Source organism: Balaenoptera physalus (genome assembly GCF_965194825.1).
Source record: "Balaenoptera physalus genome assembly, chromosome: X".
In the NCBI taxonomy this organism is placed as follows: Eukaryota; Metazoa; Chordata; class Mammalia; order Artiodactyla; family Balaenopteridae; genus Balaenoptera; species Balaenoptera physalus.
This window is the reverse complement of record NC_138903.1, coordinates 91,572,901-91,589,431: the sequence shown is the minus strand read 5'-3', so window position 1 is coordinate 91,589,431 and position 16,531 is coordinate 91,572,901. Positions and strand designations below refer to the sequence as shown.

The 16,531-nt window shown below is 42.9% G+C and overlaps 1 protein-coding gene across 1 annotated transcript in view; it reads left to right on the top strand.

The window, feature by feature from the left end:
* The window catches only part of LOC309652176 (nuclear RNA export factor 3-like), a gene marked incomplete at its 3' end in the record, with an annotated part of 158,908 nt that extends 157,499 nt beyond the window's left edge, over positions 1-1,409 (top strand). Inside the window, exons 25-26 of the mRNA XM_082445689.1 lie at positions 627-699; positions 1,238-1,409. Of these exons, the coding sequence (XP_082301815.1) occupies positions 627-699; positions 1,238-1,409 (245 nt within the window). The remainder of the gene's footprint in view (positions 1-626; positions 700-1,237) is intronic.
* Positions 1,410-16,531: the final 15,122 nt, after the last annotated feature.

The following is a 16,531-nucleotide window of genomic DNA, read 5'->3' as shown; positions in this document are numbered from 1 at the left end:
CCTTTCCGTTCCCTTCCCTTTCCTTCCCCTTCTCTTCCCTTCCCTTCCCTTTCTTTCCCCTTCTTTTCCCTTCCTTCCCTCCCCTCCCCTCCTCCCCTCCCCTCCTCGCTTCCCCTCCTCCCTTCCCCTCCCCTCCCTCCTCTGCCCTCCGCTCAACCTCCCCTCCCCTCCCCTCCCCTCCCCTTCCCCACTGTGTTCTCCAGCCCTCAGTCTTCCCACAGACAATCCAGGTCTGAGCTGTGTCCATGCCTGTCTGCCCTGCACACCCTGGGCGTTGGGGACACAGGCTGCAGAGTTTGGTGGCTCTCATCCCAGATACTCACTCTGAGAACTTGGGCCGTTACTTAACCTCTCAGTTTCCTCATTTGCAAAATGGGGTAGTAGTATCCACCTCTTGGGCGGCTGTGAAAAACGCATCCCGTGAACCTGTGTAGTGGTTGTCAGGGGCCCTGTCACTGGGCGCAGACTGCTCCTAGAGTTGCCCTCCCGATTCCCGACACCCTGGCCCCCGTGAACAAATGCCCTCTCAGCATGAGTGTGAAGTCACAGCCTGACTGGGGACCGCCGTGTGAGCGTGTACAGCACGTGCGGCTCTAAGGGGTACTGTTGTTTGTTTGCTGTTGAAGTGGAAGGAAGTTCTCAGGGCTGTGTGCGTGCCTTCACCCGGACCTTCATCGCTACCCCTGCCAGCTACTCCAGGTGAGAGCCCTGTTGTGGGCGGGAATGCCCATCCCCGCCTGCGCTCAGGGGCGTGGGAATGCGGTGGCAGAGACCTTAGGTTTACTCGGTATTGTGGGAAGCCAGCAGGGAGATCTCAGGAGCAGTCTAGCCTAGTGGTTAAGAAGAGCATGGACTCTGGAATCGGCCTATGCGTTCTCTCCTTGACCCAACAGTCACTCGCTGTGTGACCTTGGTCAAGTCACATGACCTCTCTGTGACTCAGTGTCTTCTTCCGAGAATGGGGATCAGAGTGTCCACCCCTTGGGCTGTGGTAAAGGGTAAATGCGAAATTGCCCGTGGGTTGGGGATAAACCTATAAATCGAGTGAAGGTGGTAGACAGTCTCTCCAAAGGTGGGCTCTGTGGGGAGGGCCAGAGGTACCAGTCAAGGAACCTGGGAGACAGACAGAGGAGGGGCGTGGAAGGAATCTGGTTGCTGAGTGCCAGTGGCAGCGGAGTCAATATTGGGGGTGTGGGTGTCCATCCAGGCGTAGTCTGAGGGCCCATTTTTCCTTCAGTCTGTGCATCGTGAATGACGAGCTGTTTGTGAGGGACGCCAGCCCCAGTGAGACCCAGAGTGTGTTCTCCATCCCAGTGCCTATGCCCACCTCCAGCTCCATGCACACCCTCTCCCAGGAGCAGCAGGACATCATGCAGGCATCTTCCACCCGACCTGAGGTGAACCGCTAGTGGAATCAGAAGTGAGTGCTGGGTTTGCGTGGGCATAGGAGGGAGCTGGGAAGAGTAGAGGGGTGATTAATGGGAACTTGAAGGTAATTATTTTACAGCTATTTTTTTCTTACAACCGTTTAGTTGTGAGAAATTCCCTAATTTCATGCTAATACCTTTCCATGTATTATAAAATACAGGTTTCCTATCTTATATACTGTTTTGAAACTTCTTTTGTTTATTATTAGTACCAGCATTTCCTCTCAGTATATGTGAAGCTACATTATTCTTTCTAAGATCAATATATTAAACAATTGAATTCCAGGAAGCCATAAGCTATTATTGATAGGCATTTACCTTTTCGCTTCTTTTTCAGCATTACATACTGTGGCATCTGCTCATTCTGATACATACATGTTGGTAAACTTGAAGGCGTGCTCTTGTAGCATAGATTTAGCTGTGACGTTGTGTGGTCAAGTGTCTCCAGTTTGGTCCTAAGGGAGGTCATCTATCCTCCCCCACTACAGGTGCTTTCAGTACGATGACTAGACTATACCAGAACTAAAAAATTCTTTACTCATTAAAAAGTCAATTCTGAGAATTCAGAGATAAGAAGAAATAGACCTCTAGGGTTTCAGGAAGGTGAAGGCGGACAGAAGTCAGGTGCCCTGGGGTTGAAACTCAATGGCTGCTGGCTCTGCTGACATCCCAATTCTTTCTCTTTACTTTCTTCAGCCCAAGGGCAAGATTCCAGATGAATTTTGAGATGAGACCCTCATCCACTGACCTGGGATCTTGAGAACAAAACTCTGCAAATGAGCCTTTAGATGTCATTTTCATCCTCCTCATATTTGTTACCTCTCTTCTCTTAACTGAAGCCATATCCATGACTAAGCTTGCAGTCCAGCTAATCAGGAAACCAAAGTTTACCGTGTAGGCCTGCCAGTTGTTCTGTATTTTTCCCACGCATGATCCTTGTTTATCTTTATATTAAAGAGTAACATTGCACATTGTATGTTGTGTGTCTTGGATTGCTCTTCCCCTGACCCAACCATGAGTTAGTGGGGCCAGGACCAAAAGGTCCCATCTCCCACATCATCCCTGGCAGTCTCTAGCATTTATAGCCGACCTATACAGTGCTTGAAAATTATAGAGTAAGGACTCCATTCCTGGACTACCCTAAAATCCAAGCTTTGCCTCCTGATAACCTTCTCTCCACCACTTCAGTACTCACAAGTTGTGACCGTTCTGATGTTCACTTGTATAAACAAATATAACGTATTTAGCAAGTAAAGTACCATATTTGCTCTAATAATTATGGTATTCTTAATCATTTAACAGGTCTAAAACTGTGCTAACATTTTTATTAGGTTCTTAGGTTGTGTAACTAACACTATTTTCCCCACAACTCCTATGTTGTTTTTTTAACTTATTTACTTTGAAATAATTATTGATTTACCAAAAGTTGCAACAAAATGTGTAGAGAGGTCATGTATACCCATCACTCACCTTCTCCTAATAATAACACCTTGTATTACTTTAGTACAGTATCGAAACTAAGAAATGGACATTGGTACAGTCCACTGAGCTTACTACAATTTCGCCATTTTACATGCACTTATTTGTGTGTTAGAACACCTGTGAATAATACTTATATATATAATTCCATGCACTTTTACCAGCTATGTAGGTGTTCTAACTATCACCACAAACCAGATCAAAAACTGTTTCATCACCACACGTTTCCCTCATGTTAGCCTTTATAGCCACACCCACCTTCTTCCTGATCCCACATCCCTAAACTCTGTCAGACACTTTTATAATTTCCTAAATGTCATAGAAATAGAATCACATAGTATATTATCTTTAGGAATGGATTTCTTTCACTCAGCATAACTCTCCTGAGATCCATCCAAGTTGTAAAGTGGGTCTATAGTCTGTTCCTTTGTATTGCTGAATAGGAGTCCATGGTGTGAATGTACCACAGTTTGTTTAGCCATTCCTCCGTTGAAAGACATCTGGGCTATTTCCACTTTTTAACTATTGTGAGTAAAACTGTGATGAACTTCATGTAAAGGTTTTTGTGTAAACATAAATTTTCATTTCTCTGGGTAAACGGCCCAGAGTGCAACTGCTGTATCATATGGTAATTGCATATTTCGTTCTGAAAACCCTGCCACATTGTTTTGCAGACGACCTGTACCATTTTGCTTTCCCATTGGCAATGTATGAGTGACTCAGTTTATCCAGTGTTGTCTGCATTTGGTTTTGTCACTGTTTTTTTCAGCCATTCTGATAGGGGGGTTTAATATTTCATTGTGCTTTTAATTTGCATTTCCATGATGGCTAAAGATGTTGAATAGCTTTTCCTAAGCCTATTTGCCCTCTGTTCATGTCTTTCATCCATTTCATAATTGGATTAAGAGGCAAGAAGTTATCTCTAGAGAGCTGCCCTGGCTCTGGCTAACAGGCAGAGTAAGAGAATATGAGGCCCCTCGAGACTCACTTTTCTTGACAGGGAGGGCAGAAGTGGGGTTGAAGCTATTAAATGTTCCTCAAATTAGGACGGAACTTGGATATGGAACAGGATTAAGAGGTGGGGGCATCTCTGGGTCCATCTGTGGAGATCTGGATACGGCAGAAAAAGAAGGGGGATGTGGGGCAGAGGAAAAACAGTGGAAGGAGGGAGATACAGGGGGATGCCTTCTAAATGATGCTAGATTCATCACTCTCAGCCTGCTCAATGGAGTGCAAAAAACTACTCTCCTAGACATGTGGTTTTCAACTCTGGATATCCATTAGGATCCCCTCTAATGCTCAGATTCAACCAACTGAATCAGAGCCTCTAGGGGTAAGCCCAGTCATCAGTATCTTTAAGGTTCACCTCAGTTGATTCTAATGAGCTGTCAAAATTGAAAACCTTATCTGACGGTGTATTAGTTTGCTATGGCTGCCATAACAAGATACCACAGGCTGAGTAGCTTAAACAACAGAAATTTATTTCTCACAGTTTTAAAGGTTGGAAGTCCAAGATCCAGGTATTCACAGGTTTGGTTTCTTCTGAGGCCTCTCTCTTTGGCTTGCAAATGGCCTCCTTCTTACTCCTTCTTCACATGGCTGTCCCTCTGTGCATACACCCCCTGGTATCTCTTTATGTGTCCTAAGCTCCTCTTATAAGGAAACCAATCATATTGGATTAGTGTCTACCCTAACGGCCTCATTTTAATTTAATCACCTCTTTAAAGGCCCTATCTTCAAATACAGTCACATTCTGAGGTACTGGGGGTTAAAGCTTCAACATATGAATTTGGGTAGGCCACAGTTCAGTCCACAACAGATGGTATGAGAAATACCTTGGTCTGAGAAATTCATCTCCCTTTTAGCTACCTTCCTGGAACTACTATACAACACTTCTGCCATCACCTCATTAGGTAGAAGTTGGTCATGTGACCATTGTTGGCTGCAAAGCAGGCTATAAATGTGGTCTTTTACTGGAAACATTACTGTACCAAATAAATTTGGGATTCTTTTATTAAGAAAGAAGGAGAATTGGTATAGAACATATGCTACACTTTCATACCCAAGGCAGCTAGAAGCACTACCTCAATTATTATGTCCTTTCTACCCAGTTTTCCAACCACGGTTTTCATGGGTTCAAACAAAACTGCTGCTTCAGGGACACCTGAGCTCACTCTCCCATCCTCCCAAATCCCATGTCCCAGACTATGCCTGAGTCCTCACAACTTAGTATGTTTAATCTACGTCATTCACTCACTCATTCATTCATTCAACAAATATTTATTGGTTACCAATGATATGTGAGGCACTGTGATAGGCACGGGAGATAAATCAGAGAACCTGACAGACAGGGTCATGGTTCTCATGGAGCTCACATTCTACAGGGGTTGATACACTCAAGGTTTAAGAGCCATTAAGAAAATAATATGGGAAAATGTGACAGAGAATGACTAGGGTGGGGAAGGCAAGGAAGGATGTTCTGAAGATGTAACTTAGATTTAATATTCAAATAACAACAAGTACACAGTCAGCAGTGGGAAGATATAGGAGCTGAGCCCTCGAGGCAGAGGGAAGAGCAAGACGAAAGGCCCTAAGATATGGGCAAGCTTGGCAGTTTTAGGGAACAGATTGTATGCCAGTGTGTATTGGGAGGACAGTGTTAGAAAATGAGGTGAGAATGGTAGGAGGGGCCCAATAACAGAAGGTCCTGTGGGCCATGGTAAGGACTCTGGGTTTTGTTCTTATTATGATGGAGCCATTGGGTGCTTTCTGAAAGGAAGGGAAGTTATTATTATCATCTACTTTATTAAAGCTCATTCTAAATGTTCTTTGGAGGACAGACTGAAATAGAGCAACTGTAAGATCAAGAGACAAGATTAGGAGGCTACTACACACATGACAGTGAGAGGTGACAGTCTCGTAGACCACAGTCGTAGCAATGGAAGGGGTGAGATGGGGTTTGAAATGAGATGTATCTCGGAAGTACTGAACTTGTTGATGAAGTTCACGTTTGTGGTAAGGAATAGAGAGGGATTAAGTGTGTCCCTTGGAATGTGGATTTTTGCAGCTGGGTTAGGGCGCTTTTCTTCGATGGGGAAGTGAATGGAGGACCAGTTTCGGTGCAATGCCAGGAAACTGACAGTTCTGTTTTGACCATGTCATTTGTGGAGCCTATGAAAAATCTGGGTGGGGAGCATGTGGTTGGATGTATAAGTCAGGAGATCCTGAGAATATTCTTGGCTGTGGCAAAAAAAAAACCCAAAACAAAACAAAAAAACAAGCATGCAAGCAAAGAAATGAAAAACCCAACTGTACAGTTCAATCTGAAAATACAGGTTGATTCCACATATGAGCATGACACAGCTCTAGATTCTGGAAGGGATACAAAGACATATTAAAAACCAACTTCACTGAGCTATAATTTTTGTTCAACATAATGCATCCTTTTTTTTTTTTTTTTTTTTTTTGGCTGTGCTGCGCAGCTTGCAGGATCTTAGTTCCCCAACCAGGGATCGAACCTGGGCCCCTTGCAGTGAGAGCACCGAGTCCTAACCACTGGACTTAGCTATAAGGCTAAGGCGCTGGCCTGGCAGGGGCTACTAACTGTCAGAGAAGAAAGATATATGTCTGGAATATAACTATCATTCATCCACTTATTCATTCATTCATGCACCTAGTGCATGTCAAGATTAGTGCTAAAAAGGGAAGATAGAACCATGAAAAATTTCAGGCAATGTCTCTGTCTTCCTGAAGATTAGGAGTCGAAATAGAGAACTGTAAGTGGCTCTGGTTGCTAAATACTAAGGGAGGTATTTGGTGAGATAATTGGGCCCCCAAAAGGTCTAACCCCAGTGCACAGAAGCAACTTTTCCCCTTCTGCATGTCTCATAGACAATGCTGTGGCATGACCTAGAATATAGAGCTGTGAGAATAGAATGAACCTGAACATTCTCTGCATAAATGGCTGAGGAAACAGCTTTCCAAACCTTCCACCCAGCAAACAGCCCTGATTATGTGCAGAAGTATATCTCAATTTCATTGAATTCTCACAGTTGGAGTTGTATGACTAATTATTTTATCTCTGTATCTAATTAAGAAGCTGAGGTTAAGAAGGGTCAAGTATCTTGGAAGAAAACAGCAGATCTATTGATGATAGGAAAGTGTTAGATTTTAAGCTGTGAGCTATTAACTAGTGTGGAATACTCGTTCCCATCCTTTAGGTCCAGGCTGAGGTAGTAGCAATGCAAATTTCTCAGTCAAATGCCTGGGATTCATTGGTCATTAGAGAATTTTAGGAACTGGAGAAGCTATAGGAAAATGAAAGCCTAACATACCATCCTCCTGCCTGCTCCGCATCATTGTTCCTGCCTCTGCTCTCTTGTTTTCTATGATAACGTCATCTTAACATTAGGTTTTGTTATTGACTGAACTGTGTTCTCCCAAAATTCATATACCGAAGCCCTAATTAGCAGTGCCTCAGAATGTGACTGGATTTGGAGATAGGGCCTTTAAAAGGTGATTAAGTTAATTTAAGGCTCTTAGGGGATACGTTAATCCCATCTGACTGGTGTGCTTATAAGAAGAGGAGTTTAGGACACACAGAGAGACAGCAGAAGTGTGTACACACAGAGGGACAACCACGTGAAAAAGCAGCAAGAAGATGGCCATCTTCAAGCCAAGGAGAGAGGCCTTAGAAGAAATCACCCCTGCTCACACCTTGATCTTGTACTTCCAGCCTCCAGAACTGTGAGAAACAAATTTCTGTTGTTAAGCCACTTAGTCTGTGGTATTTTTGTTGTGGCAGTCTGAACAGTCTAATACAGGCATTATGAACGTGTTTCAGTAGGTCATGAAGCAGGTAGAGTAGACTGTCAGAAAGGATGAAAATAAAGTGATGGTAAAAAATACCAATGATCACTAAAACTGAAAGAAACGTGGTTAATTTGTATTACTATCAGGCAAAATAGGCATCAAGCAATTGCAACAAAGAAGGCCACTATCAAAAAAAAAAAAAAGAAGGCCACTATCAAATCATAAAAGAAAATGTATTAAGAAGTTTAAAAATTCTGAACTTACACTCACCTGATAACATATCTTCAAAAACATATATAGCAGTAAGTAACGAAGTTACAAGTAACAGAAAGTAAAATCCACTTTTGTGTATACGATAAGGAAATACATTTGCTTATATAACTGAGAGCCCAGAGATAGAGGAGACTTTAGGTTAGTTGATCCAGTGACTCAAAGATATAAAGACTCAGGCCCAATCTTGAACCAATGACTGTGGCTAGGGACATAGGATTATTGATTGAGATCTAGAGTAACTCTGGTCTCACCCTTGGAACTAGCAGTCAAATTCCCCCCAAACGTGACTGTATGAGGGAGGAAATGCAGTCATGAAAATTTGAGACCAGTTAGGAAGAAGAATGTATATTGCGTAGGTAAACAAAAATGTCACCTTCAGGCACCATTTGAAAGCACAATTATCAATATGAGCATAATACCCACAATACTCAAGCGCAAATGGTTTTCAACTACTATGTCTTTCCAGGTAACAGATACCTCTATTCAGGAAATACCTACATTGAATTAGTGAATGGGTAGCTACAAAGCACTAGAGCTCTCACCCCTGCAGTAAGTTTAGGAAGAACCACAAAGGCATCCATGGTAGCGTACTTAAATCTCATTTTCTTTCTCAAATTTTTGGCAAAGCTTTTTCTTTACTATCGTACTTTGATATTCTTGTGTCAGGATAGTTTCACTAGAACGGAATGGATTTATTTATAGCTGCAATTTTATCAAGTATTACCATTCTGTAAACATACAACACAGAGTTCATAAAGATATGAAAGATGAGAAGCAAGAAAATTGTCAACATTTATGATCAGCAACAATTTTCTTTAAAGAGCACTATTAAATTTCAATATGGAATATCTTTAAAAACTTCAAGCTTTTAGAAGAAATTCAGTCTCATGAAAATGTAATAAAATTAAAGAACATCTTCTGTTAATGTACATATTTGTAAATATGTAAAAAGGAATATTCCTCTTGGAACACTAGCCCAAGAACCACCGCAGCCCTGCCGCCTGGCATACCAGGACCCAGCACATACACCAACAGGCTGGCACCAGCTCTGGGACACATTGGGCCCCTCAACCAGCTGCTCCTGGATCTGGCCCCACTCCCCACTCACCAGTGGGATGACGCCAGCTTTGGGACACCCCAGACCGCATACCCAGCCATGTCAGGAACTGGCCCCACACACCAGCAAACCGACACTAGCTTCAGGACTCCAAGGCCCTGCAGCCAGAGACCCAGGAACCTGGCTCTGCCCACCAGCGAGCCAGCACTAGCTCCAGGACTCCCTGGGCCACAGCCCCACCCACCAGCAGGCCAACACCAGTTCCAAGACACCTTGGACCCCTCAGCCAGCTGCCCTGGGATCCAGCCCCACTCAACAGTGGGCCATCACCAGCTTTTAGACACCCCCAAACCCTGGAGCCAGCCATGTGGAACTGGCCCTGCCCACCAGCAGGCTGACACTAGATACAGGACCTCTAGCCCCCACCACCACCCACTGCCGAGCCTAGCACCACCCACCAGTGGGCCAGCACTAATCCCGGGGCTTCCTGGGGCACTGCAGCCAGCAGCCTCATGACCCAGCCTCACTCACCAGTGGCCACCAGCCTCTGCACAAAGCAGGGCCTGGCAACCCACTGGACCAGGGGACAGCCACACCTACCCCACCACCCACAGTAGTGTGCCGGTCACAACAGAAGGACACACGTAGCCCTAACAGGGGGCACCCTTAGAGCATATAGCTCTGGTGACTAGAGGGGAGAGTTCGGCTGGGACACACAAGACATCTCCTACAAAAAGCCACTTCTCTGCGGTTGGGAAATGGAGCCAACCTACCAGATACAGAGAAATAAAATAGCAAATTGGGCAAAATGAGGCAACAAAGGAATCTAATCCAAACCAAGGAACACGATAAAACCCCAGAAGAAGAACAAAGTGAAGTGGAGATAGGCGATCTGCCTGATAAAGAGTTCAGGGTAATGATCATAAAGATGTTCAAAGAACTCAGGAGAAGATTGGATGAACAGAGTGAGAAGTTTTTAACAAAGATTTAGAAAATATGAAGAAGAACCACACAGAGAAGAATACAGTAACTGAAATGAAAAATACACTACAAGGAATCAACAGTAAATGAAATGATGCAGAGGAATGGACGAGCAAGCTGGAAGACTGAGTAATTAATAGAAATAACTGAAGCAGAATAGAAAAAAGAAAAAAGAAAAAAAGAAATAGGACAGTTTAGGAGACCTCTGGGACAACAGCAAGTGTACTAACATTTGCATTATAGGGTTCTTAGAAGGAGAAGAGAAAGAGAAAGAGAAAGGGGCAGAGAACATATTTGAAGACATGATAGCTGAAAACATCCCTAACCTGGCAAAGGAAAGAGATATCCAGGTTTAGTAAGCACAGAGAGTCCCAAACAGGGTCAAGCCAAAGGCGACCACACCAAGACACACTGCAGTTAAAATGGCAAACATTAAAGATAAAGAGAGAATATTAAAAGCAGCAAGGGGAAAGCAACAAATAACATACAAGGGAACTCCCATAAGGCTATCAGAGCAACTGGAATGAATCCAACTGGATCACGGTGTATGATCCTTTTTAATGTATCGTTGGACTCGGTTTGCTAATATGTGGTTGAGGATTTTTGCATCTATATTCTTCACAGATATTGGCCTGTAATTATCTTTTTTGGTAGTGTCTTTGTCTGGTGTTGGTATCAGGGTGATGGTGGCTTCATAGAATGAATTTGGGACTGTTCCCTCCTCTTCAATCTTTTGGAAGAGTTTGAGAAGTATAGGTATAAGTTCTACGTATGTTTGGTAGAATTCACTGGTGAAGCTGTCTGGTACTGGACTTTTGTTTGCAGGGAGGTTTTTTTGTTTTGTTTTAATTACAGATTCTATTTCACTTCTAGTGATTGGTCTGTTCAAATTATCTGTTTCTTCTTGACTCAAATTTGGCAGGCTGTATATTTCTAGAAACTTGTCCATTTCTTCTTGGTTGTCTAATCTGTTGGCATATAACTGTTCATAGTATTCTCTTATGTTTTTTGGGTTTTGTGGGGGTTTTTTCGTATTTTTGTGGTATTGGTTGTTGCTTCTGTTTCATTTCTTATTTTGTTTATTTGGGCCCTTTCTCTTTTTTTCTTGGTGAGCCTGGCTAGAAGTGTGTCGATTTTGTTTGTGTTTTCAAAAATCTAGCCCTTGGTTTTATTGATCTTTTCTATATTTATCTCTATTTTATTTGTTTCCCTCTGATCTTTCCCAAAGAACTGACTTTGGGATTTTTTTGGTTCTTCTTTTTCTAAATCTTTCTCTCTTTTTGTTGTTTTGAGATTTTTCTTGTTCCTTGAGGAAGGCCTGAATCGCTGTGTACTTCCCTCTGAGAACTGCTTTGGCTGCATCACATAGATTTTGGAAGGTTGTGTTTTCATTGTCATTTGTCTTGAGGTATTTCCTGATTTCTTCTTTGATTTCATCATTGACCCACTGGTTTATTGGGAGCATGTTGTTCAGTCTCCATGTATTCGTTCTTTACCCATTTTTCTTTCTGTGGTTGATTTCTAGTTTCATAACATTGTGGTAATAAAAGATGCTTGAAGTCATTTCTATCCTCTTAAATGTGTTGAGCTTTGTTTTTTGACCTAGTACGTGGCCTCTCCTAGAGAACGTTCCTTGCACGCTTGAAAAGAATGTGTATTCTGTTTATTTGGGGGATGTAGTGTCCTGTAGATAGAAATTAAGTCCAAGTGGTCTCTTGTGTCATTTAGGGCCTCTGTTGCCGTATTGATTTTCTGTCTGGAAGATGTGTCCATTGATGTCAGTGAAGTGTTAAAGTCTCCTAGTATTATAGTATTCCTGTTAATTTCTCCCTTTATGTCTGTAACTATTTGTTTTATATATTTAGGTGCTCCTATATTGGGTGTATATATGCTAACAAGTGTAATATCCTCTTCGTTATTGATCCCTTTATCATTATATAATGTCCTTGTTTGTCTTTATGGACTTTGTTTTGAGTCCGTTTTGTCTGATATGTGTATTGCTAACCCCGCTTTCTTGTTGTTTCCATTTGCATGAAATAGCTTTCCATCTCCTCACTTTCAATCTGTCTGTGTCTTGTGCCCTGAAGTGAGTCTCTTATAGGCAGCATATTGTAGGTTCTTGTTTTTGTTTTTGTTTTTGTTTTTTTATCCATTCAGCCACTCTGTCTTTTGATGGGAGCATTTAGTCCACTGATATTTAAAGTAATTATTGATAAGTATGTACTTACTGCCATTTTAAACCTTGTTTTCCAGTTGACTTTGTAGTCCTCTATATCTTTCACTTTTGCCATTTTAATTATGCTACGTCTTGGTGTCACTCTAATTGGGTTCTTCTTGTGTGGGACCCTGTGTGCTTCCTGTACCTGGATATCGGTTTTCTTCTTTAGGTTTGGGAAGTTTTCAGCCATAATTTCTTCAAATACATTTTCTATCCCCTTTTCTCTCTCCTCTTCTTCTGGTACCCCTATTATGCATATGACTGTGCACATTATGCATATGATTATGCATATTATGCATGCTTTATATTATCCTATAGATCTCATTTGTTTTCTTCATTTTTAAAAATTTGTCTTTCTGTCTGCTGTTCTGATTTGGTGATTTCTATTATTCTATCTTCCAGATCACTTATTTATTCTTCTGCTTTGTTTAGTCTGCTATTTATTGCTTTTAGTTTGTTTTTCATCTGGGCAATTGAGTTGTCTAGTTTTGATTGATTTCTCTTTATAGTTTCTAGGTCCTTGTTGCAGTGATCTGCATTTCTATCAATAATCTTTCTTAATTTCTTTAGCCTTTTTCTAACCTCCTTTCTGAATCTGGGGTCTAGTAGACTGGTGAGGTCTCTTTCATTATTTGTTCCTTCAGGGGATTTCTCTTGTTCTTTCCATTGGGGATAGTTCCTCTGTTTTTCATTCTACTTAACTTTCTTTGTCTCTGAATGTAGGAGAAGCATGAATCTACTGTGTTCTTGAAGAGCATCCCTGTGTAGACAGTATGAGTCCAATATCTTTGGTGCAAGGGCTGGTTTTGGTGTGGGTGCTTGCCACGTATTTCCTTAAAGTGTGCTGGCCCTTGTTCCCTTGACAGGGGGTGTGTTTGAAGTTGTGTTGACCAGAGCCTGCACTGGTTGTTGGCTGGGGCCTCCTCTTTGCTCTATGGCTGTCACAGCCCTGTTGGGGCTGGGGTCTGCTTCCCAGCTGTTGGAGTAGAAGCCCTGAGGGTCAGGTTCAGTCAGGTTCCATTGCCCCTGAGCACATGCCCTGATGCAAAGGAGGTGACCACTGAAGCAAATGAGGTCCGTGTGGTCACCGCAAACCTAGGTGCCTCCCGTGCAGGCATCCATGGTTGTGCTCAGAAGCAGCCCAAGGTTGCATCCCTTTCTCTGTTGTGTTCATTCCAGACTTAGTGCTGGGCTGTGGTGTGGAGTAGGCTGGTGCTGGGGGCCGGGGCCCTGTGGCTGCAGGAATTGAGGTGGTTGTGCCGCTGCCTGCAACCTGGGCTGCCTCTGTGGCAGACCTCTCCCAGGACCTGTCAGCTCCAGATCTGGCTCCAAGCTATGGTGTAGAGTGAGCGGGGCCAGTGTGCTCCCACCGTGAAATGAACGGCTGCATACTCCTGCCCAGAGCCCGTCCAACCGAGATGCAGTGCCCAGCTGCTGTGCCTTTCCGTGGCGCCATCTGGTGCACGTGCTGGCAAAGTCCACCATGGCCAGACCTGCCCCCACTGTGTGCACACTGACAATGGGCACTGTGGCAGGACCTGCCCCCACTATGTGCGGGCTGACAATGGGCTCCTTGGTTTGGCCCAGACCATACCCCAGGCCCTCCGGGCTGTCTCCACACATCTAGATCGAGTCCTCTCCCTGGACCTGTCTACCTAAGATTCAATGCTCAGCTGCTGTGTGCATCTGTGGCCCCACCACCTTGTGTGTGCTTTGGATTGGGAAGTGCAGCAAGGCAGCAGCCGCCAGTGCCAGTCTCTCTCTGCCCTGATTGTTCGCAAGCCAGCATGCATGCACTCCTTGTGAGTAGAATTTAGGCTTTTCCAGCCCCTCCATCTATCCAGGCGGCTTTTCCAGCAGGCACGGGGGCTCCCTGGGGTAAGGGTCTGCCTATGTGTACCTTTCCTCCTTTACAGATCTCTCCCAGGGGTGCCAGGACCGTCCTCATGCCTTTAAATTTTTTTTCTGTCCTTCCTGGATAGGTAGAGATATTCCTTGCAGATGTGGTTGTGTAGGAGATCTTCTGCCAGTTTCCAGTTGGTTTTCTGCGAGAATTGCCTCACATGTAGGGGTATTTTTAATGTGTTTGTGGGGAGAGGTGAGATCCACATACTCCTCCTCCACCATCTTGATCCCCCTCCCTATCTGAGAGACTTTGAATTGCATCAAAGTGTCCCATATAAAAACAGATACACTAGACTAAATTAGAATTTCAGAATCCAGTGATAGTCAACTATTGCAAGTGCCTGTCAGTTTTTAGAGAGCACAGGATATGCCGTGTTTTTCCAGATTTCGTGGGGAAAAAAAATGTAGAGCATCATGTACATTTTAGATTATCATTGGACCCAAACAGGCTACATGAAGTAGATAATTCAAAAATCATCTGGTGATGTTACGGAAATGTAAAGTTCATTGATAGAACTTAGTCCTCAAAGCCTGCTTTTATTCTAAAGAAAACTGGCAAAGGTCACTCATTTACATCATATGGGAACATATCCACCAGCAGTAGATGGCAGTGTGATATCGTAACAAGAAAACAATGTGGCTGTTTACGTAAAAACCCGTCTCACACTACTCTCAAAGACTATATTTAGAATTATTTGGGGGGTGTGGCAAAAAAATAGTTACAATGAGTGGATAACAAGAGCCAAGCTAGGACCACTTCAATTCTCCCTGTCTAATAATTTTTAAAGCCTTGAACCACACTTATTTAATTTGTAAATGGTCTTCACGCGGATGGGACTTTCGAACTGTACCAGAGAATCATACCATCACAAATGACACAGTTTATGAGCAAAATCCCTGTAAGGAATCCCTGCCTTCTCGCCCCTTTCCATCCTTTGGCCTCAAAAGAAGTTTTCACTGTGGATGTAGTTTTCTGTTTCCAGGCTGTGGTAGTCCCCAAGAATGAGCTCAACCCCTAGAGCTGTTAAAATTTACACTGTGCTGGGGGAAGGGAGCACACTGAGGACTCTGACAGGGAGCACCGTCTACAATTGTTTCTCTTCTTTCCCACTGCTTGACACTGACAGTAAGGTCACGTCTAGTTAATTAACGAGTTCCTTAAAGGAACAAAGAAAAACATGTTTCGATTACCATTTCTATAAAGGTACAGCAATATCTGGTAAGTTCTCTTGGATAACGTTACCGGATTAAGTCAATTTTACTTTCTGAAAGTAAATTCACATAGGATCTCTACTTGAGTTGTACATATCTGTGTTTGAACCAAAAGCATTTGAGTATATGTGTTTAATTTAGCAGCATCACAAATGTCTGTTATTCTCCTTTCCCATTTCTCTGTGTTAAACAATGCCTCTAGCACTGACCTCCAAAACAGAAATATAAAAGAAGTCAAAGTTGTTCCCAGTAAACCTTGCCAAACAACATTCAAGAAGAATAGCTTATCAGCCTGCCTCACCTAAATAGACACAGCACCTGATACATGCAGGGCCTAAACTGCCTAGCTCATATAAGTTGTGTTCATACAGGTGTTTATCCACAGCCTTAGCGTCCCTTCCCCAATGTATGTTAGAAAGAGCTGACGGGCACCCACTGGTGTAACTAAATATAGTTTTTTAATCCTAAAATAACTCCTGGAAATCATCGCAGGGAAAGAACAAATGATACGACCATTAGTTCTGACAGGAGAATATCTGACCCTTCGAAAGAAAAGTTATAATTAGAGCTCCAGGGTTTGTCTTTTGGTGAAAGAAGGTGAACTCACAATCACCGTTAGTGGATTTGTCCATTACAGAAACTACAGTTGGGACAGACATCAGGTCTTGATGTCAGAGTCCATCCAGTGATTGTACACAGATGCTTCCTAAATCCATCTTGAGGTTTCATAATAGGCTCTATTGTAAACATGTGGCTCCATTTTCATACCCTGCATTTACATGTGTCCCATAAATAATTTTCCAAAATTATCTAAGTAACACCAATGTACCCAAACAGAGTCACTCCAAAAAATCACTACTTCCTTCAGTAGGCTTAGAACTACAAACACAGTCTGTTATCCTTACTAGTATATTCAAATTTAACCATGGTGCAAAATTTGGTCTGTTGTATTTTCTTCAGTTTATTTATGTAGCCATGCCACGTTGCAGGGTGCCAGCAAAATAATCCCACTGCTTGTAGAGCATTAAGTTTGCCTAAGCCAGCAAACGAGCAAGATCACATCAGATCTATGTTGGATATACAGACAGATCTTCAGTTTTCCACACAAATCAGCAAAAGAGGCGTTTGTAAAACTGCAATTAAAAAAACACAAACCAAAACTATATC